The sequence below is a fragment of the Maylandia zebra genome, linkage group LG16 (genome assembly GCF_041146795.1).
Source record: "Maylandia zebra isolate NMK-2024a linkage group LG16, Mzebra_GT3a, whole genome shotgun sequence".
Classification (NCBI taxonomy): domain Eukaryota; kingdom Metazoa; phylum Chordata; class Actinopteri; order Cichliformes; family Cichlidae; genus Maylandia; species Maylandia zebra.
The window spans coordinates 33,807,035-33,831,535 of record NC_135182.1 but is presented as its reverse complement, the minus strand read 5'-3'; the positions used below and the strand labels follow the sequence as shown (position 1 = coordinate 33,831,535).

The 24,501-nt window shown below is 40.9% G+C and overlaps 2 protein-coding genes across 13 annotated transcripts; one reads left to right on the top strand and one right to left on the bottom strand.

The window, feature by feature from the left end:
• Positions 1–790: 790 nt before the first annotated feature.
• On the bottom strand, positions 791–4,776 carry agr1 (anterior gradient 1). Of its 2 annotated transcripts, none has more exons than XM_004559225.4 (8): positions 4,661–4,776; positions 4,088–4,212; positions 3,836–3,899; positions 3,506–3,558; positions 2,761–2,837; positions 2,596–2,659; positions 2,028–2,111; positions 791–952 (listed from the first exon to the last, which is right to left on the bottom strand). In XM_004559225.4, the coding sequence occupies exons 1-8, from the start codon at positions 4,759–4,761 to the stop codon at positions 903–905; spliced, it is 618 nt and encodes a 205-aa protein (XP_004559282.1). In that variant the 5' UTR covers positions 4,762–4,776; the 3' UTR covers positions 791–902. The 2 variants fall into 2 exon arrangements, with proteins under 2 accessions (XP_004559282.1, XP_004559283.1); XM_004559226.4 differs by having other exon boundaries at positions 4,088–4,209.
• Positions 4,777–5,429: 653 nt separating this feature from the next.
• traf3ip1 (TNF receptor-associated factor 3 interacting protein 1) lies at positions 5,430–23,567 on the top strand. Of its 11 annotated transcripts, none has more exons than XM_076875361.1 (16): positions 5,430–5,749; positions 7,807–7,875; positions 8,949–9,110; positions 9,723–9,851; positions 10,095–10,505; positions 10,651–10,722; positions 11,086–11,109; positions 11,740–11,815; positions 12,041–12,058; positions 13,076–13,163; positions 14,057–14,146; positions 14,358–14,523; positions 14,610–14,646; positions 14,758–14,834; positions 19,399–19,616; positions 19,839–23,567. In XM_076875361.1, exons 1-16 carry the CDS (start codon positions 5,627–5,629, stop codon positions 20,002–20,004), a joined length of 1,926 nt encoding a protein of 641 aa, XP_076731476.1. In that variant the 5' UTR covers positions 5,430–5,626; the 3' UTR covers positions 20,005–23,567. The 11 variants fall into 11 exon arrangements, with proteins under 11 accessions (XP_076731476.1, XP_076731474.1, XP_076731475.1 ...); XM_076875359.1 differs by having other exon boundaries at positions 13,073–13,163; XM_076875360.1 differs by having other exon boundaries at positions 12,038–12,058; positions 14,060–14,146.
• The last annotated feature ends 934 nt before the right edge of the window (positions 23,568–24,501 follow it).

Genomic DNA, 24,501 nt, shown 5'->3' with positions numbered 1-24,501 from the left:
TAGTACACTGCTACCTAGTGGCCAAAAATGACATGAAATCCTAGACACACTCACTGGCCATTTAATCAGTTACACTTTGTTAGTACTGGTTTGGAAACTCTTTTTCCCTTCAGAGCTGTTTTAATTCATCGTGGCATAGATTCAACAAGGTGCTGGAAACATTCCCCCAAGATTTTGTTGCATGTTGAGATAACAGCATCACACAGCTGCTGCAGATTTGCATCCATGGTGAAAATTACCTGTTCCCCCACATCCCAATGGTGCTGTATTGGATTGAGATCAAGAATCTAAATTGATGATCTCAGCTTTGTAACATGGTGCAGTAGCCTGCTGGAAGCAGCGATCAGAGGGTGGGTACATAAATGGATGGACATGGTCAACAGCAATACTCAGGCAGGCTGTGGTGTTTAAACAATGCTCAGCTGGTACTAAGGGGTCAAGAACATTTCCCCACATCATTACACCACCACCAGTACCATGAACCTTTGATACAAGGCAGAATGCTTTATTTTGTTTACATCCAATTTTTTGATATCTGTGATTTTAGCACACGTAAATAATACTAAATAATCAACACTATGTTTTCTAGTGATTCTCACGGAGTTCTTTTGCTCTGATGTAATATTCACTTTCAAATTAAAAGTCACAACAACACAGATCAACACTGCCTAATCAACTTCTTATGGAACAATACCATCATAAACAGTTCTAAATAAGCATTATCACTGTGTTTTTAATGAGTAGTTTAATTACATATTAAGTGTTGCATGAAAGTGAGAAAGACTGAAGATGACTTTCTTTTCCTTTATTTTGGTTTTATTGAGCACCAAAAGCATTTAAATTATTCAGTTCTGACCACTGAGCAGTCATGTGTGGAAGATGCTGAGACGTCCGGCACCACGTTAGAGTTCGCTGTGCAGCGGGACTTTGGCTTTCTTCATGTTGTCGGCCACTGTGGACAAAGAGGGGACAAATAAGAGGAAGGCAGTGCTCTTACATGAGTGAAGTAGTTCAGAAATGAAACCTAAACCTAAGCTGCAGGTTTAGGTTTCCTACTAAACCTAAACCTGCAACTACTTTTCCTTTACTACACATTTAATGGCTTCAACTTCTTATCCATCCATTCGCTTCTGCTCATCCTTTTCAGGGTGCTTCAACTTCTTATTTTAAATATATTTTTTCTTATGGGGTTTGTTTCAGAGATGGCAGATTCACTTTGTGCTTTTTAAATATATCTTGTTTTAAGGTTTTTACAGTTACAGGCAGGGCATCACGGTGGCGTGGTTAGCACTGTTGCCTCACAGCAACAAGGTCATGAGTTCAACTCCTTTACCTCGCCGGGGCCTTTCTGTGTGCAGTTTACATGTTCACACTAGGTACAGTCCAAACGGTTAACTGGTGATTCTAAATTGCCCAGAGGTGTGAGTGTGAAAGGTTGTCTGTGTCTCTGCATTAGCCCTGCAACCTGTCCAGGATGTACCCAGCTGGGATACACTATAGCCAACTCTTATTGTGTTTAGATTTTAAATATATTAAAGACAAATGTCCAGGGGACCAATAATCACAAGGTTTGGACCTAGAATAGCTCCATGAATGATTTACAGTAACATAACAGTAATCAGCAAAGACATAATGAATGCTGGTGCTTTAAGTGTGTTAATTGTGCTTTTAGTTTCCAGTGACAAAGCCATGATTTAATGATAATATATCGGGAAAAAACAGTGTCACATTCCTCACTTGCCTTCTCTTTTCCTCGTAAAAAATTGACTCTCTGTCCTTGCACTGCATTTGCAAACCTCCCACCTCTTTGGCTACTAGTGCTACAAGTCTGCTAAAGTTTCTCACTAACATCCACATGGAGCTCAAAATTCTTTCTGTCAGAACAATCTCATAAAAAAAAACTTCGTCATTTCTGTCAAAATATTGAGGAAGGGATAGGGTTCAAGCTGTGGGGGATTAGTGTGTCTGCAGTCTGCTGACAGGTGAGCTGTGCAAACTGTCATTAGAGAGAGTGAACAGTCACTCACGGCCTTGGATGTCACTCGCTGTGTAGGTGTAGAGGTGGTTGCTGTACTTTCCAGTAATGTCTGTGCGCACAGTCAAGGTTGGATCTGTAGAAAAACCACACACATGAACAGCTCAGGAAAGTAATCAGTATTATGTGACAGCTGATGTGCATTTTATAAACTGAATATGTTTCTGTAAAATTCTTTATCTAGAAAAATGAGTGAGGAAGCAAAAAGAACCTTGGGACTATCCACACCATTAGATCTGGCAGGGTTATGCATGCTTTTGTTATATCTAGACTGGACATCTGTAGGCTGCAGTTAGTCAGTCATCTCTTGCTCATTTACAATTACTTTGAAATGCTGCAGCCAGATTACTGAAGGGACAAGAAGCAGAAGTACTCCAGTGTTAGTGTTAGTGGCCTTTCACTGGCTCACTGTTCATTAGAGACTCCACCATGAAGGGGCGCTGTTTGTATTTGAATGGTTTTATTCTGTGCTATGCTTGTATCTCTGTTCAACCTCAGACAAGGACAGTAAACAATCTGTTCTTCTATATTGAAATTATATTAATAATGTAAGAATTTACCAACAAAGAGGATTCTGGGAACATAGTAACCGTCAGGTGCCAGATTCTTGTCCGAAGTCTCTTCCTGTGTATAACAATATAGTATTTATTGCACATGATTTTAATAATAAAATATTTATAGATATATATATATATTTTCTGCATATGTAACATATCTTTAATTACCACCACGTTGAGCATGATGAAATCCTCTTTTGCCATTTTCTGGATAGTCTTATCCGCAACAAATGCCTTCTTCAGGTCTGTCGAAATACTTTGGTTTAGTATTATATTTAGACTGGCTTTCAAATAATTATGAATGAATTATGAATGGAAATATTAATAAATGTATTCTGCCTATTAAATGTCAGAAGGAGGTAAAGCCTGTTAAGTTATTACAGACTGCATTTATAAAATTGCCTAACAAGTCAGAAACAAGTCTGGCAGGTTGGACCTTTAGAATATCACGTAGGGGAATACACAACACACTATAAATATATGAATCCTGTCTTGTTAAAATGAGGACACATTACTAATAAAAAATATATGCAACTTGCTGCAATCAAACAAAATGCTTCAGTGTTCTGAGACTTTCAGCGGGAGGATGCAGAACGGGCTGCTTTTGGTCCACCGTAGCAAAACTCAAAATTTAGAGCCAGACTTCACTCTGTAGGTGGTCTTCATTGTTTATGGGTTAAGAAATGCCAGTGGAGACTTCCACTGAGCTTATTTCACAAAACCAGCTGAGTGATTTATGAACATAACTCTCACATACTTCACTGCCTGCTTTGTGGGTATTACAGAATGCACCCATTGTGTTTCCCGGGAAAACAAACAAGCCCAAGTCTGAGTGAGAAAGACAGCGCAGGAGGTGCAAGCCTATATTTTTTAATATATACGCATACTTAATAAACCAAAGTAGCAGCAGTACCTTTACTGTGTGGGCAGTTGTCTTTATGATGAATGACCATGAGAGGTTTCTGACTGTGAGAGCAAAACCACAGAGTAAGAACTCAGTACATTCCACAACACAATAAACACAGTGAAGGGTGTGAAGGCAGTCTTACACAACCAAATGCCTTAGAAAGCAAAGTCCCCATGCTGGATTTACAGACAAATGAAGATTAAAGTAATAATGTGTTTCCCTTATGGAAAAGTAATGGAGCGTCATTCCAACGCAGAAAGACACAACAAAGGAACAGACTTATCCGAACAAAATAAACTGACATCCAGGACCTTTACCCAAGGTTTAGAGTCCTACCTCTTGGCCATTTTTGCTAGGCCGTCTTCATAATTTTGGGCCCAGTTAATACCACCTCCCCATCCTGCAGGCAGGAAATAAAAATACAGTGATAGGTCAACAACACTGCTGCATGTTCCCAGTACATTAACTATGTCCCCAAACAAGCAAAGTTCAGATTTTATTGTGTCTGACAGCTATACACGATCTTATGAAAAGGTTTATAGGACATTAACTGGAGCTGTGAATATTGACAAAAGTAGATTTGCCCACCTCTTGACAAGGACTGACTCTTCACTTTCTTTTTAGCTTTCTGGTCCCCGGCACTGGCACAGAGGCCAATGAGCAAAGCAAGCAAGACCCAGCGAAGCATTGTTCCTTGTCCTTTCAGAGAGCTGCTGTGAAAGTTGGCAAATGAGTTCCAAGGAAATTCAGTGACATTTATATTTAAATACAAAACACAAATCAGTTTTAGCCTGACTCACATTTGACAGATATCTAGAGCTGCACTGACTCACCAAACACACCTAACTACAAGGCGGTATGCAAGCAAGCAAAAGCAAGCAAGAATTCATTAATGGTTCACCTGAGACCATGTAAATAAAATAGTTTATAAGCTGTAATTCTACACATAGTTACCACACTTGTATTTGTAATGGGGAAAATATCAATTCTGAAATAATGTGAAAAAGTGTAATTTGAGATAATTATAATTAAGATTCCTTCATTTACAAATCATTTTCAAACCTTTAGTGAGGCATCTCACTAAAGGCTAGCTTTGAAAGGAATCATAATACTTTTTTAAAAAGTAAATGAAGGTATTCAGGTAGCAGGTAAATCTCTTACCTCGTCAATATGAAGCAACAAGCATCTGCTCTGACGCTCCTATGTGCGCTCTCTATTTTCAGATTTTCTTTTCTATCGAACTTGTCAAACAGGTATATCATATTAGGCTTAAAAAAACAAAACAAGCACGCACTGCCTTATTAAAAGCAATTGTACTGTGTAATGGGATTACACCAGCAGATAGGGAAGCTAGCATTAATTTGGTTATTATCCCTTCTGTAAGTTTAAAAACATATATATACTTTATGGGCTTTTACATGATACTTCAGTCTATGGATTAAGAATAAATAAATAACTCAAAATAACTTTTTATTTGAATTTGAATTTCGTTCTCTTAAAAAGTGTCACCCTGAAAGTACAGTTGTTCCTAAAACTGCTTCTATGAATCTTCCACGTGTTGGTATAAAGGAAACTCCCACTCCATGCCCGAATAAAGACAGGGATGTATGGCCCATTTTAATTTTAATCAATTTTTGGCCATAGTCTCCACAACTTATGGGGCAGAGTGAATTAATTTCTGTTGTTGCAAATACTGATACCGGAACTCGGTAAATGCTTCTTTACGCCTCGTGTACTCCGAGTACTGTATCTTTGTAGTCTGGCTTCCAAAACTTACAGTTGATGAATGGCCTATTTTATTTTGTATGTATATTGAATGCTTTTATCTAGTTGCTTCTCTTTTCAACCACGCTGTTCTGTTTTGGCGGAAATAATAAAGAATTTTCTATCTATCTACTTTGTCTAGCCATTTATCTAGCCGATTGTTAGTTGTTGCTATGGACACAAAAACCGCTTGGCAACTGTAAGCCCTTGGCGCAGGCGCAGTCCTCTTAAATGATGCAGTGTGGGATTGCAGGACATTGACATAGCAACCAGGCGACAGAGTCACTAAGTTTTTCACTCCTAGTTAGTTTCGTGTATTTTTTCTTGGTTAAAAGTACTTAGCTTGGCTTTTTATTTACTACCATGAATGCGGCAGTGGTGAAAAAGACCCAGGACACGTTGGGCAAAGTGATAAAGAAGCCGCCGCTCACCGAGAAACTGCTAAGCAAGCCTCCTTTTCGATACCTGCACGATATCTTCAGTGAGGTGAGACTCAGCTGCTGACATTACACTCGAGAAAGCAAGCTGGATTTTATTTAAGGGGCGCGACACTCTTCTCAGAAGCCTAGCAAAGCCCAATGCCACTTCTAAGTTAAAAACACAGACACGGGAGCTAGTTAGCCGGCTAATGCATAAAAGTTAGCATGAAGCTAACCAAGTAAGTTCGCGAATATTACGGAACATTTTGTAAGCTCCGATTTCTGCGGCTCCAGATTGTCAGTAACACTAATCCCGATAGTCAAGGGGTGCATTAGCAATTCATTTAAATGACAGGTTGCGCTTTAGTTAATATGGTGGGTTAGCAAGTGAGCTAGCTGTTTCAGCAGCGTCGTCTTGTTGCTAGGCACGACCTGAGCGCACACACGAATCAACAAACCGTTTTCCCCCGCTGCTGGCTTAAAGGAGGGCACCTGCCAGTTAGGATGAACCTGTGCTAGGTTCCTTGAATCCGTCACGTTGAGAACACAGATGCTGATCAGCTTATGGTTCAGCTAAAAACAAGCACAGGCTGTGCTATAATTGGTGTTTCTTTGATTTCCCTTCATTTATTTAAAGCTGCTTGCAAGGCATGCATATATGATTAAGTTATAGCCGATGGCTTTCTGGGGTTTGCCAGGAAGATCTGTCTTCTGTGGCCTAGAGTAAAACACTCTCAGATGAAGAGAAGTGCAGATACAGATCAGGGTCAGTTACATACTCTCACAGGTATTTTATGTGCATTAGACAAGCAATTGTACCACGTGAGAGTTTTCTGGTTCAGAATGGGTGTAGGTTGTGATTACACCTGGCACTTCTGAAAGTAGAAAGCATTTTATTGTCCTGACTCCCTATGTGCTCTTTTCTGTTCTCTTTCCTCTGCCCCTCCCTGAGCGTGCTTCCGTTGGAGGATTTCTGTTAAAAGGGAGTTACTCCACTCTACTATCACAATGTGCTTGCTCATAGGTTGTCACTTGTTTGTTGGAGTTCTTTAACACTGTAGGTGATAACCCTACCATGAGGCAACTTTTGTGGGAATTTGGATTATACAAATAAACTTGAATGGAATTGAATACTGTTTCTCTTAGCCATTTTTAAATGTGATGTTTAAGTACGTGCATGAGAGAAATAACAGCCAGTATAATAGGATGAAAGGAAACAATATAAGTACAATAAAGGTGATTTTCCACCTCAGAACAGTTTTTTCCCTCCCTTAGTTAGATAAATATCATCATTGGCATTGTGAAATCTAAGATTACTGGAATTTTCAAAGAAAAGATTAATGAGTCTAATGTGTAAACAAAAGAGGCAAAAGAGAACCTTTCTCAGTTTTTAATTTTTTGGGTGGTTAAATGGCATCCATTTAATTAGGAGTCAGAAATGACAGGACAATATATGAATGTATTCTAATGTTGTCTGTGGCCACCCTTCCAAAGATCCATTTTGAGTAAGTACAACTGCTGCAATAGTATCATGGTTCTTTAAACACACACATACACACACAGGAAACACTGCATCATCTCCACGGCCTGTTGTCAGAGCCCTGTTGTTAGTACACTGCTGATCTTTATGATCAAACTTGCTTTGCTCACTTGCGGCTTCTTTCATTTTCTTTTTCAGCATTTTATATGCACAGTTGACTCCTTTTACATAAGGTGTCAAGCAGAGTAAAATCTCTTACGCTCTTCTCAACAGAGGTGCCAACTCATTCTCACCTGTTCAGCAGTCTTATATTTCACTCCAGGTTCATGCATATTTGATAAAGGGAAGAGTGTCGGCATGTTGGACTCCCCTCCTCTGACTAGGAATATGTCTGAATATGACTGTAGGGCATAAACTGCTAAAGCTATAAAGGTTTTTTTGTGGTTGTTGTGTTACTTTAATGTTTAGGTTAATGCTCAGCAAAAATTGTTGTTGTTTTTTTTAGCCCACAGGTGAAAAGCACTGTTCCTGCACATACATACAAACAGACTTCGGAGTGAACTTCTCGATGTACAGAAGCTAAAAATGGCATATCGTTGTAGTTTCATGTCTGTTTAAAATGACCCTTTTTCAACCATTTTCAGGTCATCAGGACTACTGGTTTTATGAAAGGCCTGTATGAAGAAAATGAAATGAAGTCAGACAGTGTAAAGGTACGTCTGTTTGACGGCTATGCTTAATAATATCACTAATTACAGTCTTTCCTTTGATTTGATTTTAATTGACTTTTTAATGCAATGGTGTTATGACCTAAGAAGCAGCCTTGCTCAATTATTAAGTCACACAGTCCTGTGTAATGACTGTGTGTGTGTGTGTGGGGGGGGGGGGGGGGGGGGGGGGGGGGGGGGGGGGGTGTCAAACGCCTTACAAGAAAACAAAAATGTAAAGTTTTGGTAAAAGCTCATTCAGACATTGCTCTCAGTTGTGAAATGCTTAATCATAAGGCATAGGCTGATATTGTTACTGTCATCTTTTAAAGACTTGCCTTTTTCTCTACTTTTTAATGTCAGCTATGTATTTTATTAATTGCTTTGAATAGAGATTTCATAAAGGCATTAACACTGAAAAGCTCACCCTATTAGATGCGACACAGAAGGGCCAGGTGATTGCACCAGACACACGTCCTTATGTTATGCAGTTGGCAGCCTTCTCAAATGCAGCAGGCTGATGGACCAGAGGGGCTGTTTAGCTGGGTTATTAGTCTAGAGTAAGGTCTGTTTTATTAACATCCAAGAATTAAATCAAAGGAGTGTTTTTGTCTGTTCCTCCATTATGAAAGATGGTCCTTGTTAAAAATCCAGGTGTTCCATTTCACCTTTTGTCTGCCTTATTAAAAACAAGACTGATTGGCCCTTTGAGGTTCAGGATTTGAAAGCTAACAATTATACTCTACAAATGGCACAGTCACATTTACAATGTGTGGCAGACTTAAGATTCACACCCTGCAAAGTAAAATATACTTACTGTAATGTAAGTAGCATTATGAAGAAAATAGTGGTGTCAGAGTTAAAGGGTGGACACAAATGGTGATTATGGGCCAATTATAGTTTATTTGCATGCTATTTTATACCGGACTCAACCAAGATGCTCATCTAAGGCAGAAGTAACTTCAGCTAATCTCTGCAAAGATCCACATTTCTCAGATTGTTTAATCATCCTAAACTGTGTCCGAAAATGAATCTCGTTGGAGTTACCTCCTGTGCACTGTCACCCTTTTTCTTTCTAGGATAAGGACTCAAAAATAGCCTTCCTTCAGAAAGCGATTGACATTGTGATGCTGGTCAGTGGCGAGCCCCTGGCAGCAAAGCCAGCCCGCATTGTAGCCGGCCACGAACCAGAGAAAACCAACGAGCTGCTGCAGGCCATCGCCAAGTGCTGCCTCAACAAGGTCTGTCTTATTAGATTACACACTCACGCTGAAAAGCTAAGTTAAGAACGCACTCTTATTTCACTAATTTATCCATTTTTCATGTTGTCTCTGTTATATCCGAGACACAAATGAAACTAGCTCTCCATTAAAAGGAAAATGAAGTATGTGTTATTTTTCACATCCAGATATTGCTCGATTGGGAAAACTGTCTGGCTGCCTCAGGGAGACATTGAAAGTATTTAATTGAACCCTGGAGATTGAGTGTAAACAGATGAGCAGATGCCTGGGGTTGTTGCTCCATAAATGTATGTATGTGGTTACAATTGCTGTAGTAATGGTATTTAATAGCAGCAAACAAATTAAGAACAACAACAAAAAGTAAAGCGAATTCCCACAAGCCTGACATTTTAATGAATAGTGAAGAACTGTTAAATGGGCTGTTTTTCCTGAATTGTGTTTATTTTTATTTTTTCCCCTTCAATCGAATCTTAGAGTTTTCAGATTTAAGGTTCAATCCAATCATAAAGTTTCTCCTTTTCAGGGACACTTTGGAACGTAGATGCTGTTTAAAGCTGTTCAGGGAGTTTTACTTTATCACATTGTCTGATCCTCCTGTACATTTAACTGCAGATGTCCAGTGATGACGCAGTGAAGCGAGTGCTTAAAGGAGAAAAAGTGGACATTAAAACCAAAGCCAGTACCTCTAGGTCCCAGGACAAGGAGAATAGGGAGGGACGGGAACATCATGTGGATAGAGAGGTGAGTCTTCTTAAATGGCATCCATTAAATAATCTAACACTTTCAGACATATTAATGTTTCTTCAGATGTCCTCAGAATCTATATTTTAACGTTCACACCAAAATACTGCAAAGAATTTTTTTGTAGCACACCTCAGAGATATATATATATATATTTATATTTACATTTTTCAATAGGATTTAAAAAAATGATTAGGCCTACTGTGAACTGCATGATGTATAACTGTTAATATATTATTTCAGGAGAAGAAGAAGATCACAGAGCGCAGCAGCAGCCGGGACCAGAAAGACCCAGACCAGCCCAAAGAACAGGAGAGCCGACGCAGAGATGGAGAGAAAGAGCACCGTCGTGACAGAGAGCGCTCGGAAAAACACCATCGCAGCGAACAGGACCGCCATGCGAAAGACCGTGACAAGGACAAGAGTCGAGACCGGGAACGAGACAAAGACAAAGGACGAGTCAGGGACAGAGACAGAGAGAGAGATCGAGACAGGGAAAAGGACAAAGAGAGAGACAGAGAAAAGACAAGAGAGCAAGATTCTCACAGAGAGAGAGACAAGGAAAAACGAAGAGATCGAGACAGAGAAAAAGAAAGAGACCGACACAAAGATGGGGATGAGAGGAAGAGAAGTGGAGAGAGTGGAAACAGCAAGGTATGTTTGCAGCAAGGACAGCACACATTTCCCTTTTCCAGTCGCCGTTTCAGCTTAGAACATGTTAAATATACAGTGTGTGACTGAACAAATACATGAAAAACAACAGAATGTAGTTCTTACAGTTGTTTGTGTGTGCGTTCAGGTCCGAATATCAGAGGAACAGCAAAAACCATCCCCTGAAGAGCCCATTAAAACAGCCAAACCTGCACCAGCGGTAAGATCTGTATTTTCAGATATCTGACAAATCAAATCATTTCTGAGTTTCACAGACATTAATGACAGAGAGGTGCAGTGGTTTCATTTGCTTACGCTTGAATTATTAATCCTGACACATCACACGGGCTCATGAACTATTCTAATTTCTTTTCTGATTTTTTTTTTTTGCCTCTTATTCTTGCAAGGACCCAAATCCAGCTGAAGAGGTATTACTGCAGACGATTTAGTTTTTGAATGTAGTGGGTGGCTAGCTGCGTGGTTAAAGACTACTTCAGGCTGTAGTGTGGCAGATTGTGTTCCCTCACTCAGTGTGTAACTGATACATGTGATGATTGTGTGACTTGTATTTTTGTCTTCACAGCTCACAGAAGCAGCTGAGAACCAGGTAAAAACTCATTGAAAAAAGGTCTCAGTGGGATTTCTTCATTTCAGAGCCACTACCAGTACAGTTACAAACCTTTTGATATTACTGTGTTTAAATACCTCCTGGGCTGTGTTAGAGGAAGTGAGTTCCCTGTGTTTCTGTTGTTTAGCTGGAGAATAAATGTTTGAATGTCTGAGTTTCGTATTTCTCCTCTAACACATCACAAGATGATGTCTTGGTGTGGCAGTGTGTTTGTACTGTCGCGTGTTGTTCAGTTCAGTGTAAAGCAGGGTTCACAGCTGGTTGACAAACATGATAAATTCTCAGTTGTCTGCATTTCTAGCTTTGCTTTGTTCTTACTAATCTTTCCTACATCTCCCTCGATATTGTTGCGGTCTGTTTAGGTGAGATATAATCTTAATGCCTCTGCAGTTATTATATTAAATGTTTGGTTTTGAAACTTTTGTACCTCGACACAGCCTCTTTTGTTTTTCAGGAGGGACGCAGCCCTTTTTTTTCTGTGTTATGTTAAAATGTTACTACATGACAAAGATTTCAGTTTTCAGATAAAATAATTAATTACAGTTACATCTGTGTGTGCTTGTCGTCAGTCATCCATTTTTTTCTTTTTTGTGTTTTCCTTTAACACAGTCTGAGAGTCCAGCGAGAATACCTCGGCCTGCATCTGCCAAGGGGCAGCGGCGAAGACCCAAAATGGGAGATCAAGGTGACACCCGGCACCCCCTCCTTCAGCTTTATTCATTGACAGCAAGAATATATATTTAATAATTAATAAAAATGTGGCAGAAAGACTTTTTAGTTTGATAGTTTTCTTTTTACGCTTCAATAATAAAGTAACTTGCTCATTCGCCTTGCTCTTCCACTTATCCTTTTCAGGGATTACATTGTTGTGTAAGTAATACATTTTTTTTTATTTGTTTCCCTGCAGAAGAATCTGACAGTGAAGGCGGTAAGTGCTTGCTCTCTTTTATGAGTTCATTTAAAGAAAACCAAAGTTTTTAAGTTATTCCATGAAATCGGTCCCTTAAAAAAAGGTCAACATAAAAGGTTAACTCAGATACTGATTGAACATTAATTGTGTGCATAAATCAATCGAATTACTCTCACAGTAACACCTTTAACAAACCTTAGCAGATACATTAACTACCTCTGCGGTGACAGTAGAAGGTATGAAATAACTTGATATTCCGGTCTGAGTAACAAAGTGAGCCAGTGACTGAATGACTCACTTACCGTTTAACAACGATAAATTTATTTATTTATTTATTTATTTTTTTGTTAAAACCTCTGAACAAGTCGTTCAGGTTTGTTTGTGAAGGTCAATATTAAATACAGCGTTTCAATGGGACCCAACCCAAACTCACCTGCATGCAAATGAATAGGAGCCACACCTGTGGGAAAGATAACAGCAGGACAAATAGCCCCATGAAGCAATTATGGTTTATAGAAATTCCAGTCAGTCTTCACATTTCAGCAGAGCTACGGTAAAAATGCATTTTTTTTTATCTGTCCGTGGAAGCTTTGACAATGAGATTTTAAAGCCTCGTCCTGTGTGCTGTACCACCTGCACCAGGCAGTAATCTGCCCTCTTTTGCACCTGTTTTGCTTCTGACTGCACTCTGTTTGAAAGAAAGGTGTAGTTTAGTTTGGCGTGGTCAGAAATCACGAGAGCCTCACCCAGCAATGGTGTCAAAGGAGCTTGAAGTATACATCAGTGCATCCAGGTGAGAGTTTAAGCCACTGGAGATCTGAAAGAATAAGAGCTTTAGTTGATGCTAAATGAGTCTTTAAATCATATCAAAGATTTTAGGAGTTTTATAATAGAGCACAAAGCTAGCTCAGGAACATTGGTGCATATTTGGTCATGCAGTGTTTTATGACGAGTCAGAATACAAAATGTTGTTATGGGAGGGATTCCTGTTATGTTATGCAAAGCGAATTATTATCTGTTATTTTTCTTTAGCAGATGGAGATGTTCATTTATCCCAGAGACCTGTTCCTCAAGAAAATGGAGAAGTTGGAGGATCGTCAGCGTCATCTGACATGGCTTCCAGGTCTTTAAAGTTAACACTGTCACTAATGAGCCACTGTGCATGGTCACATGCAGATGCTATTCAAGTTACATGTTTTAGTACTGAAGTGGATTTTGTGTTTGTCATAAAACACACATAGAAAAAGTTGTATTGATTGAGTGGTAGTTACACACATGAATACTTTCAGGAAGTTTTATGACATGTAATTTCACAGTTGCAGTTTAGTGTATGGTAACCAGTTAATATTTTAACATACCATTAGCGAGGTGAGATTTCTGGACATTAGCCTTATTTGTCAATGTTTGGGAGGTCCGAGGAAAAAAGAACAGAAGTAGATTGAGAGAAATGCTTCCTTGGACTCGTTCTGAGGCGCTTTATCAGTGTACTGAGGAAAAAGTCACTCTGTGGCTGTTTTAGGGTTGGAACTTCTTTAGGACACATGCCTGAAGATCCTGTGGGATGAAACATTGCTTTTGCGTGTTTTAGGAATTAAATGATGACATTAGAGCCAATATTGTCCGGGCTTTTTCCTCACCTAAAAATGTTTGCTCTTTTTTCTAATGCTGGTCCACACTTTGGACCTATTTCCTCACCACAGGGGAACCATGAAGTGTTTATGATGTCCACTCTACCAGCATGCCTTATCTTATAGGTGCCAATCATTGTGTTGCTGGCACTTGAAGGTGCTGGTACTGAGCTCTACACGATATGACCATATCATGCAATGTTATGCACAAACCTCCAGTAGACTTTACAGTTTGGATTATAAGGAGAGGAAACGATTTGATTGGTTGGTGGAACAGCTGTGGTGCAGCAGCATCTGTTGCTGTTCTCAGTTTTGTTTATAAAAAAATGAAATGTAAAGCTGTCTTTTAGATTATGGTTGATTTTTTTTTTTCTCCATTCTTCAACAGTAGACAAATAGCACGACCCAGCAGTGCTCGCCCAGCACCTCCTCGAGTCAAGAGACAGGAAAGCTACACTGATGCGAGCCCAGCTGAGAGGTGACTTCATCATTCATATTCATTAATGTTTCTTATGTTCAGATTATGCTGTGTGACATCATTCTTCGCCTAGTTTAGTTCCTACTAGATGTTGAGCCCGTCTAAATGGTTTTTGAACAGTGGAGCAGTGCAGCAAGTCTAACCAGTCACACAGCAGTCAAGCAACATGAATCTCTCCTCTTCATGCTCCTGCCTTTTAAATCTTCTTTAGAATGAGTCAGCCTCTTTGTTCGTCTCTAAGGCTCTCTAGTGCCAAGCCCTCGGCACCCGTCATCATGGATGGAAAAAAGATCGCGGAGGAAGATGAGGATGATGATGAACAGTTTCTTGTGGAGGAGGCAGTCCCTCCACCCTCAGGTGCTCCTGAAGTGGAGGTGGTGAGTGACTTGAACAGTAACTTTTTCATAGAAAAATCTAAGCAAGGAGTAGTTACTATATTTTCTGTTATTCTTATCTATTACAGGAACCTACCCAAGAACTAGACAAAGATGAGAAACACGGTACAGAGCTACATTTAAAATATATATATGTGTGTGTTTGTGTGTGTTTTTAATTCCAGCAGTGCCTCATTTTCTTCTGAATCTCCTGAAATTACTTTTCTCTAACTGTAGGTGGCCTCGTGAAAAAGATCCTTGAGACCAAAAAAGACTACGAGTCGTCCCCGGTGTCCCTGAAATCTAAAGAACAGGTACTGGCCGTGTAGAAGTATTTCGCTTTTGTCCACTAGAGGGCAATATTAGCCTGGCTCTTACCGAAAAACTAGTCTCACCAAAAACCTGGGTTGAACCTTTCCGCCATCTCTCTCAGTCATTCTTTCTGGAAAGCTTGCTCCTTGGGAACACGCTCTTACCACACCGAAAAAACACAGCGCAACCCTGGTTATTATCAAAAGAAAGATATAAACAAATGAAGTGGGGAGGTGTAATTGCACTGCCTCGAAACCACAAAAATGTTCCCCATCAGTGAAGCTGAAGGGCTAATCACCAAACAAGCAAGTATGGGCCTTAAAGGACCACACACACAATTAACACACTCATCAAGATGTCTGGAGCAAAGTGAGCTTGTTTTCTTGGGTTGCCCACTATCTCAAGTTACATACTGCTTTATTTTGTTAAAAGCATCTACAATCCTTGAAACAGGCTTTTTTTTAGCTCGTGCCCTCTATTTTTTACACGTCTTTATACATATACATGTTTTTTTGATGTGTGTTTTTGTTTTTTGGGGACTGGTGGGTTTCGCACACAGATCAGAAGCGCTCGGTTTTATCGTTTTTTTGTTTTGTTTGTTTGTTTTTCTATTTTCTCCTCTTTGACTTTTAGTCTTCATAATATACACGATTGACCAGTTTTCTCAAGGTGACATGCTTCTGCCATTGCTCACGTTCGACATTTCCCCACAGTGAGCCTTTGTATCAGCCAGCGAGAGACTTCCATCAATATTTGGAGTATCAGACAGTGTGAAGCTTGCAGTTTGGTCTGTAGTCCGTGGCGTGAGGTGGTGTATGCTGTCTGCTTTGGGTGGTCCACTTCACTGAAGCTGACCACCCTGCCTCTGATGGATGCACTGTTTTGGCCTGTAACTCATGCAAAAACACCCTGCTGATCTATCTCTTCCAAACTGCGACTTCAGGCATCATCCCTCATAACTCACACCTGCAGGAATGTTTTGGCCCAGCTTTTAACAAACCTTACTGTTGTGCGAGCGTGCACATGTGCAAACAGACACTCACAGAGGAAACCTTCAGAATAACCGGCTCTTTGAGTAACGTGAGCGCACGCTTGCGGAGATTATTCTAATTTTCTTAATGTAGCCTCCTCAGATTTCAGGGGCCTGCAGTCTGCCATCCTCGACTCTCCTGTGTGATCTGCAGTCGAATGTTCGCCCCTCTGCCGCTATTGGCTTTTCCTCGTCAGCTGTATAAAGAACTATAATGACTTCCTTCCTGACATGAAAGGGTAGAGAGGTCAGCTTAGAGTAGTTTTTTTTTCTTTTATTGTAATCACAGTAAAATGCGCAGGCACAAAAATGTAAATATTGAGTTTCATTGGTGTGTGCAGTTTGAAATTATGCTGCTGCAAGTGGTATTATTTTAATACCAGTATTTAAAAACAGTGTCTGAGTAAGTTGCAAGTCACACTGATTTAGCATCAGGCTCAGTACGCACATCCTGGCCTTTTTGTATATTTGAAGTCTTTATTCTGTCCCACTTTGTTAGTCCTAATTTAATTGTGTTCTTTCTCTGCTGATGTAAATAAAGGGAACACTTAAACAGCCAAGTGATTATATTTTGCCGTGTCCCAGCACTGTGTGCGTGTCTTTGCTGTATATTTTTGGGGATGACCTTCCTCATGACCTCTTGGTGGCCTTGTATATTATTCCGAGATGGTTCTCTTTCTATTTAGACAGAATCCGCTCCTTGCAACAGCTGCGTTTTCATAAGAATTTTTGTGTACTTTTTTTCCCCCCATTAAATTAGCCTTGATGAAGGTTTGTAGTGTATAAATAAACCCCGTGGCATACAAATGGATGGCTGTTGAGTGAGAGTCACGGAGCAGGAGGGCCAGAATACTCTGCAGAATTGTCAAGAAAATAAATACTCGGCTCTCCAGACCTGTGTCTTCATAAACATGGAGCGTTTTTTGTGGAAACATGAGGAAATGACCCCGTGGCATTCCATTAGTCACATTACTTTTTTAGAGGTCATATTGACAGGTTTTGGTCAGGTTTTTGAGTAACCTACCTGAAGGCAGCTGAAAATTGTTTTCTGGCTTGAACTCCACCTTGATGATATATTTAATACCTTCAAAGCCGTCGCTCCATGAGAACCTTTTAAAGATTATGAAGCTTTTTTAAAGCTCAGTTTCCATTTTCCGGTTGCTGCAGTACAGCCAGCGGTCCCCTGGAAGTTTCCTCTCACTTCACCTGACACCCCAGGGGTTTGCTCCTCGATGTCTCCCCAGTGGGCCACAATGACCTTCTAACAACATCCTGTGACCTCATTTTTTTCCCCTCCTTACTTCACTGACTTCAAACTATTTTTATGATCTAGCAAGACTTCTGAATAAACTTTTAGGAAAACTAACCCTAAATCTCATTCTGTGATTACGCTTCCTGGCTCACCTCTCGGGTTTTTTACAGGAAAGCAGCTGACATCTGCTGTGACGGTAATAGCCAGGTTTGCGCTCTCTTCTAAGGAAGCTGATGTTACGCCATCAGTGACACAGCTCACGTCTAAATCATTGTTTTCCCAGTTAATCAGACCCTAAAGATTGCTGTGCCACTGACAGGCTCCATGTTTACAAGCCATTTTTCATGTCAGAGGATTCTTTGAAGAATGTTTTTCTCCTACGCCAGAAAATCCCCACAAGCGCTCCATAAATCACATTTTTGCATGCATTTCCTAATTAAGCTCATTAGGCATGTGATGACTGAGTGAATTTTACTTTGTATTGTACCTCACCATGTCATAATCAAGTGTTTGGAGATTTTCGGGTCTGCCGTCCCAACTTTTGAAGGAGGTTTTTAAATGTAATGAATGCAGCTCCACGGGACAGAGAAAACGTTAAAACCTTCGAAAAACCTCCTAAAACCTCTTTGTTTTGAGTCCACAGCCACTTCTTTGGCATCAGCCAAAGGTCGTGTCTTCCTTTTGCATCGTGCTTTTATCGCCGTCTAAGATAATGGGAAAACCTGCCCCTTTCCTCCTCTCTCGCCCCTGCGCCTCTGCGGTCACCTTGTCTAAATATTGTTCTGTGATCTGGGTGAGAAGAAGGAAAACTAGGAGTACACAGGTCTCGCAGACACCGACGAAGACCTCCATAAAGCTTGATTTATATCTACATGGACAGAGTGCGCATGTACAAGGGGTCATGTTTTCATGCCAAGTTTTTTATTTTCCAACAGAGAAGAAGTGGTGGGGGTGTGGAGGTAGCATGGGGATGGCAAACAGAATGAAGCCATGGGTCCCGTCTGGGCTGTGCAGACCAAACCGCAGCCAGGCAGGCCGAATGAACCATAGAGTATTTGTCTAGCTGCAGGGTTCATGGTGCGCAGTGGAAAGCCACCCACCTTGTTGGGGGGACCAGCAGGCCAAGGCATTTCAGCCCTCACACTCTTGCGCTACCACAAAGGAACAGCAGAGCGAGGTCGACAGAAGTGTGTGCTTTCCCTCTGCAGAGAAATGGTGGCAAACAATAATGTTTGATGTCATTTCTGCTGTGTGGTCTCGTCTAGTCGAGCTGCTTTTCAGAATTGTAATTAGTGAGGCGATTGGTTTGTTTTAAGAGGTGCCTTGATAAGGCAAAAGCTACAGTGCCAGCTACGCCAACCATATGTGCTCCACTGCTCAGCTGGGGGCGTGACAGTCGGTGTGTTTGAATGAGGAAGCTGTCATTTAGTTTGCACTGTGCTGCAACTATGAATTCCTCTGCCTCGTGAAGGCAGGTGCTGCCATTTGTGAAGCCAAATAGCATAATTTGGGCCAAGCTTGAAAGGAGGCATAAGTGTAGGAGTTGTTACTTAATACTTTAGTAAAATAACCCCACTGCCACAGCCTGTTACTAAAATAAACAGGACTTAAAGACCAAGTTTGCTGGTGGGGGTTGTTCACTGTATGCTTCGTCTGATCCTCTGGTTGGTGTGTGTGTGTGTGTGTGTCTGTAAGGTTGCAGTTTGCAGTGCTTTCAAATTACGCACACACATTCAGGCCTCGCGAATCCCAGCTGAGCAAACATCCTTGGGTTTGCTCCTTACCGAGGGAGGTCCCTCCCTGATACCTTCCCCTCCTTTTCTCCATCAAGGGTCTGAGTGTAATTGACATAGAGCGACCCCCACCCCCCCCACCGTCCACTTTAGCCGCACACCATACACTGGAAGCCTTCAGCAGCCAGTCAGCCCCGTCCTCCTACTTTAACCAACACAATTCAGCAGCACCTTTGATCTTTATATATACAGCTAGGTTGGTAGAATTCCCGCCTAACATTTTTAGCCTTGAAATCCCAAACCACTAAATGCAGCCCTGCTCTGGCTCTGGATATTTGAGACTTTGCTGAAAAAGGTGGAATTCCTAAAGAGGGTTTATTGTGTATTGGTCTGGGGACACACAAGTGATTTGTGTCTGTTTGAAACATTGCTGAGTGGGAAACCGTCCCACGTCATCAGCTTGCGTGTGCTTAGAATCTGATGTTTGCGAGTTTTGAATTCAATGTTTTTAATCCACCCGACCTCACCTGTCGTACCACCTTCCCTTTCAGAATTTGGTGTCTGAAGCAGCGCAGAAAAAGGAGCGGGATATGGTGACAAAAGAGATCGAACGGCTGCGCTCATCCATTCAGCTGGTGTGCCGTAGTTCCCTACCTTTAGGCAAGATCATGGACTACATCCAGGAGGACATGGATGCCATGCAGGCTGAACTGCTTTCCTGGCGGCGGGAAAACAAGGAGCACGCACAGGCCTTGCTGCAGGAGCAGAGGTTCGGTCACCGAATAATTAACACACTTTTTAATCTTTGTGCTGTTTCCAACACCAGATCACACACACACACACACACATTTGTGATTCTAGCTATACTCTTTTTGTACTCTTACAGTCAAAAAAAAGAAAGACGACTATCAGTACTTCACAAGCTGCTAAGTCATCTTCTGCTTTCATGCACACAATTATTGTATCCCTTCTTTGTGTGTGCGTGCTGCAGAGCGACAGATCGGGCAGTGGAGCCTCTTAAAGCTGAGCTAGCTGAGCTGGAGCAGCTGATTAAGGACCAGCAGGACAAGATTTGTGCTGTACGGTCCAACATACTGAAGAATGAAGAGAAGATCCAGAAAATGGTGACTGGAATCAAGGTCTCCTCCAGAACCTGAACAAGAAACAAGATGCACAAGAAAACCCCCAAAAACGCACTGAACATTCAGGTGGGAGTGGGTTCTCATTCAGAATAATGGTAAGGCCATTTTTCTTGGAGGTGTTGTGGAATTACGGGACCACTTTTAGGTTTTCAGACCAGGAGATGGACCCAAATATATTCCTACTCCACTTTAAGATATTGGTACTTGAAAGGGCCGCTCGACGGTTTAGAGGTCTGAAACTGTTCCCAAAAAACTAGATGATGGATTGGAAAAAGTGGATGATGCTGGAGACATAGCAGCTGAAAACACTGACAGATGAATGAATAAATAAAATGCATCTTTATGATCTGCACACTAACGTAACCCAATCTTTGGCCCTTCTTTTGAAATGGTGCCTTCGTGCATTGAGCCAGTGCACAGCTCACAACTTGAACATTACAGCAGAAAGCTGCACATTCATCCACTGGACCAAATTTGAAATGTTTCCTCGTTCATTTAATCACCGAGTTTTTGAGGGCGTGGTGCACTCGGCATGTTATTCTTGTGAGCACTTGATATTTGACATGCAGTTTGACCGGAGTAGTGAGCAGACCCGTAACAGTAATTAAACATACTCACGGCACATCCAGCTGATTGAAAGCAGGAGGAACGTTTAGATAGAACGTTTACATTTTCTACAAAACAATCGGACGCTCGTGGAGAGGCCTGGAGTGGAGCTGATAACAACGCGTGTTACATGAATGTAGTGTCTTGGCATGAATTTGTCCAGTAACATTTTCCAACCTTTTAACATTTCATTGACATTTACAGTTTTCATAAACCAATTTTTTTTTTACTGTGTTAAATCGAAAAGAAAAAGAAGACTGCTCTGAAATTTTCTCTACATCAGTTTCACACATTTTATTCAACCATCTGTGAGAACTGTCACAGTCAGCTCCGACACGAAACAGGCTTTACTCTGCCAGCTCACTAGGGATGGGTATCGTTTAGGTTTTATCCGATACCGGTGCCAAATCGGTACTTTTGAAACGGTGCCGGTGCTCAAACGGTGCTCAAACCGGTGCTTAAAGAATGGAGAACACAAAATTGGTCCAAAAACCTCTCATGTTCAGCTGTTTTTTGTAAAAATATAACAATGTTAGCCTTTTCTGCAGCTATGGGGCATATATGGCATCACTCTTGGCTGGAAGCAGTGCTTAAACAATGGAAAAAACACAAACTTTGTCCTAAACCTCTCATGTTTAACTGTTTTCCACTTTTTCTTTGGTCATTTTAGCCTTTTTAGCCAGGGTGAAGGGAGTATCTGCCATCAAACAAGAGGACAGCCGCATGTAGCTATGATGATGTTTGCTAGTTCACCTTACATGCATTAATGTAATAACGTGGTTAGCCTACTCAACGTAAATTACACACGAACAACATTAAGCTACTCACGCAGAGAAGAACGGCTGCTGCTGCATCATCATCCTCATCATTTCTGCTACACTGGCAGGGCTAGGGGCCAGGACTCTCCTCTTCGTGTTTTTGGGGGATGTTGCATAACAGGCAACCCGCCCGCAGTAGATGTGCACGGTATGAGGTCTCGCAGCAAGCTATCAAATACGGCGCATTTCTGGGCTTTTAAAAAAAACGCTACGCGTCGCCAGGTGTTTTATCAGATTCTTGGTGTTACCTCCTTTGACAGTATCACAGTATCAGCTTAAAGCACGTGTTGCAGGCTGCTGAGTTTGCATATTTTGCTGTGAAGTACAGCCAGACTTTTGACCGCTTCGCCTTGGACATTTTTAATCTGTAGCTCTGTTCTAACAGAACGTACGTACCTGGCCCCGCCTACTATCCTCGGAAACGTAAAATGATTGGCTAGAATCTAAAGTGTATCACAGCTCAGGAAAAAAAAGCACCGAAATAAAGCACCGAAATGTGCGCTGCTTTTCGGTCTGGTCACTACCGTTTATGTCAGAACCGGTGCCATCATGGCACCGGACACCGGTACCCATCCCTACAGCTCACTAGTGCAAAGTCTGTGTAATGTCTGATGTCCCCCTGTGAGAAAAGTAGATGTGAGCGGTGATTTCAAAGTGAGTCAGTGAGTGTCACGCATCCTGCCTCCTGCACGCTTTAACCAGAGCAAACCTTCATCTGACCCAAACTGTGAGCTCACAGTTGTGTGTGCTGCATGTGGGAGAGGACACCACCGGCAATATCTCGAGTCTTCGTTCTTTAGCTGTTATCCGAAGGTCATGAGTGGAAACTGCTTGCGCTACTTTAAAAACACTCTTCCACTTTTGAGGCACTGCTGCACTTTGATTAGAGCGTTTTTAGAAAAAAGCTTTTTGCAATAAGCAATGTTCACACTCTGTCGTATTTCTAACTCTTTTATAAATACACTAAGCTTGTATACTTTAAAGGAAAAAGCAGTGAGCATGCAGGGGAGCCACCATCTTGTACTGTCGTACTGCCAAACTGATAGGAAGTTTTGTAAGCTTTCTCTATACATTGAAAAGTATGAATTCATATTTTACTAGCTTCCTTTGCAACTTGTAAGAAATGCTTTGCACTAATATGAACATTGCTGGACTTGTAGTAAGTTGGATAGTAGAGATGAGAGACTGAAACTAGATCCTGCCTCAGTTTCCCTGAAAATGTTGGTATTGAAAAGGTGAAAAAAAGAGTCATCCAAATGTGAATGAAACAAAAATACAAACTTTGCGTGGCTGCTGAGTGAAAGTGCGGTAACCACACACACACAGAAAGTAATTTACAGTAATTTTACAGTTTTTAAGACTTGTACACAGCTTGTTATTCTGGTTGGTTCTGCTGCACTTTTTCTTCCCAGAAAACACAATTACACAGAAAATCACTGCTGGAAAATAACACTTCCTGTGAAATGTAGGTGATTTTGATGAATGGAATCCATTACACCTTTTCTCCATCATAACCACTAAATGCAGTTTTTACAGAACTAGATGCTTTATTTCATATGCGAATGTGGCGACTTGTACACTGCACAGCGACTCCCTTTCTCACAAATATTTACACCACCTAAATATTTATTTTCTGCCCAGACTAGGATTTCTGCCTGCCTTACCAAACCTGTGGGTTAGCAAACTTGTGGCTGACACAACATGTGGGCTGGGAGTCATTGGTGGAAAAATGAGGCTTGAAACTAGAACAGAAAGCCAGTGGGCAGACATTTGTAGGCTCTGATGTTAATTTAAACGGCATTCGTGTTTGTAAGGGGAAAAATATAATGTGGCTGTCTTTTAAAAACGTGGCACTCTACATTTTAACTTATCAGGCAAAATACACTGTAATTTGACTTATCTCCATATTTATATCAGTATTATAAAAATAATACATTGGAAAACTTACAGGAAATGTTAGCGTTCTGAAAAATGTCATTTCAAAAATCTCATCTGGAAAAGTGGGAACCCGCATGCTCATTCATTATATTAAAAGGCTTTTTATCGTGTACACTATAAACTGTACATTATGTATATGTGGAGACTGTATCATAGTTCAAATAATTATATAATTTTGTAGTGGAGTGAAATAAATGGTTACATTGCAATAAAGAATTGTCTCATTTTTGTGTGTTTTTGTATGAAGTTTGAAGATGTTAGCTTGGTCTAGATTATTCCAGAATAACATTGGTATCATTTTTTTCATTTCATTTATATGTATTTCTTTTTTAAAGATTTTTGATACTCACACCCTCAAGCAGACTCTTATGTGAAAGACTCGTCCAGCAGACCATCCAGTGACATCCAGCAACTTTCTACGGCAGCGCTGTTACAGACATCTTTGTAAGACGCCCTTTAGCATCACTTTCACAGCAACTGAGCCTTTGTTTTGCAACCTGCAGATTTAGCTGAAGCTCCTTTTGCAGAAAGACTTCAGCACATGGCGCTAAAGAAGGCAAGCCTCAGTTGTGCGTGTCTGTTTAACGATGCAGTGCAGGACACAGCAAAGTGACTCAAGACATGTCAGACAAATTCAGAGCATTTTTCTCTGAATTTATACAAAGCTTAGAAGCTCTTTTGCTTTTGAGTTTCACTAATCTTGGAGACAAATGAAAATAAAATCACTTTTGCGACTTTAATCTGTGGATAAAACACACAAGTATCCTGTTTTAATTAAATTATAATTTAAAATGATCGTGTGTGTGAGAACTAACCTGAGTATTTTGGCAGATTTTGTGTTATTACTGACCACCATGACTAACACTATGAAACTAGCTGAAGTGCACTTTTTTAACCATGAGCAGGTTTCCATGTTCAGCGATGGCAGTCTGTAAACAGTCCGTCCTCCTATGGGGCCACATGGCATTTATTTTTAGAGCACCACCAGGACCTCAGTGTCTGTCAGCAGGCAGCATAGAAAGCCATAGCTGCATGCCTGCCTGGTGTATGTTACCCACCCCAAAATTACTCATTAGTTACAGCACAGGTGGCAGAATCTCATCTGCAACTATCAGTTAAACAGCGTCTTCTTCACACTACACACAGATCT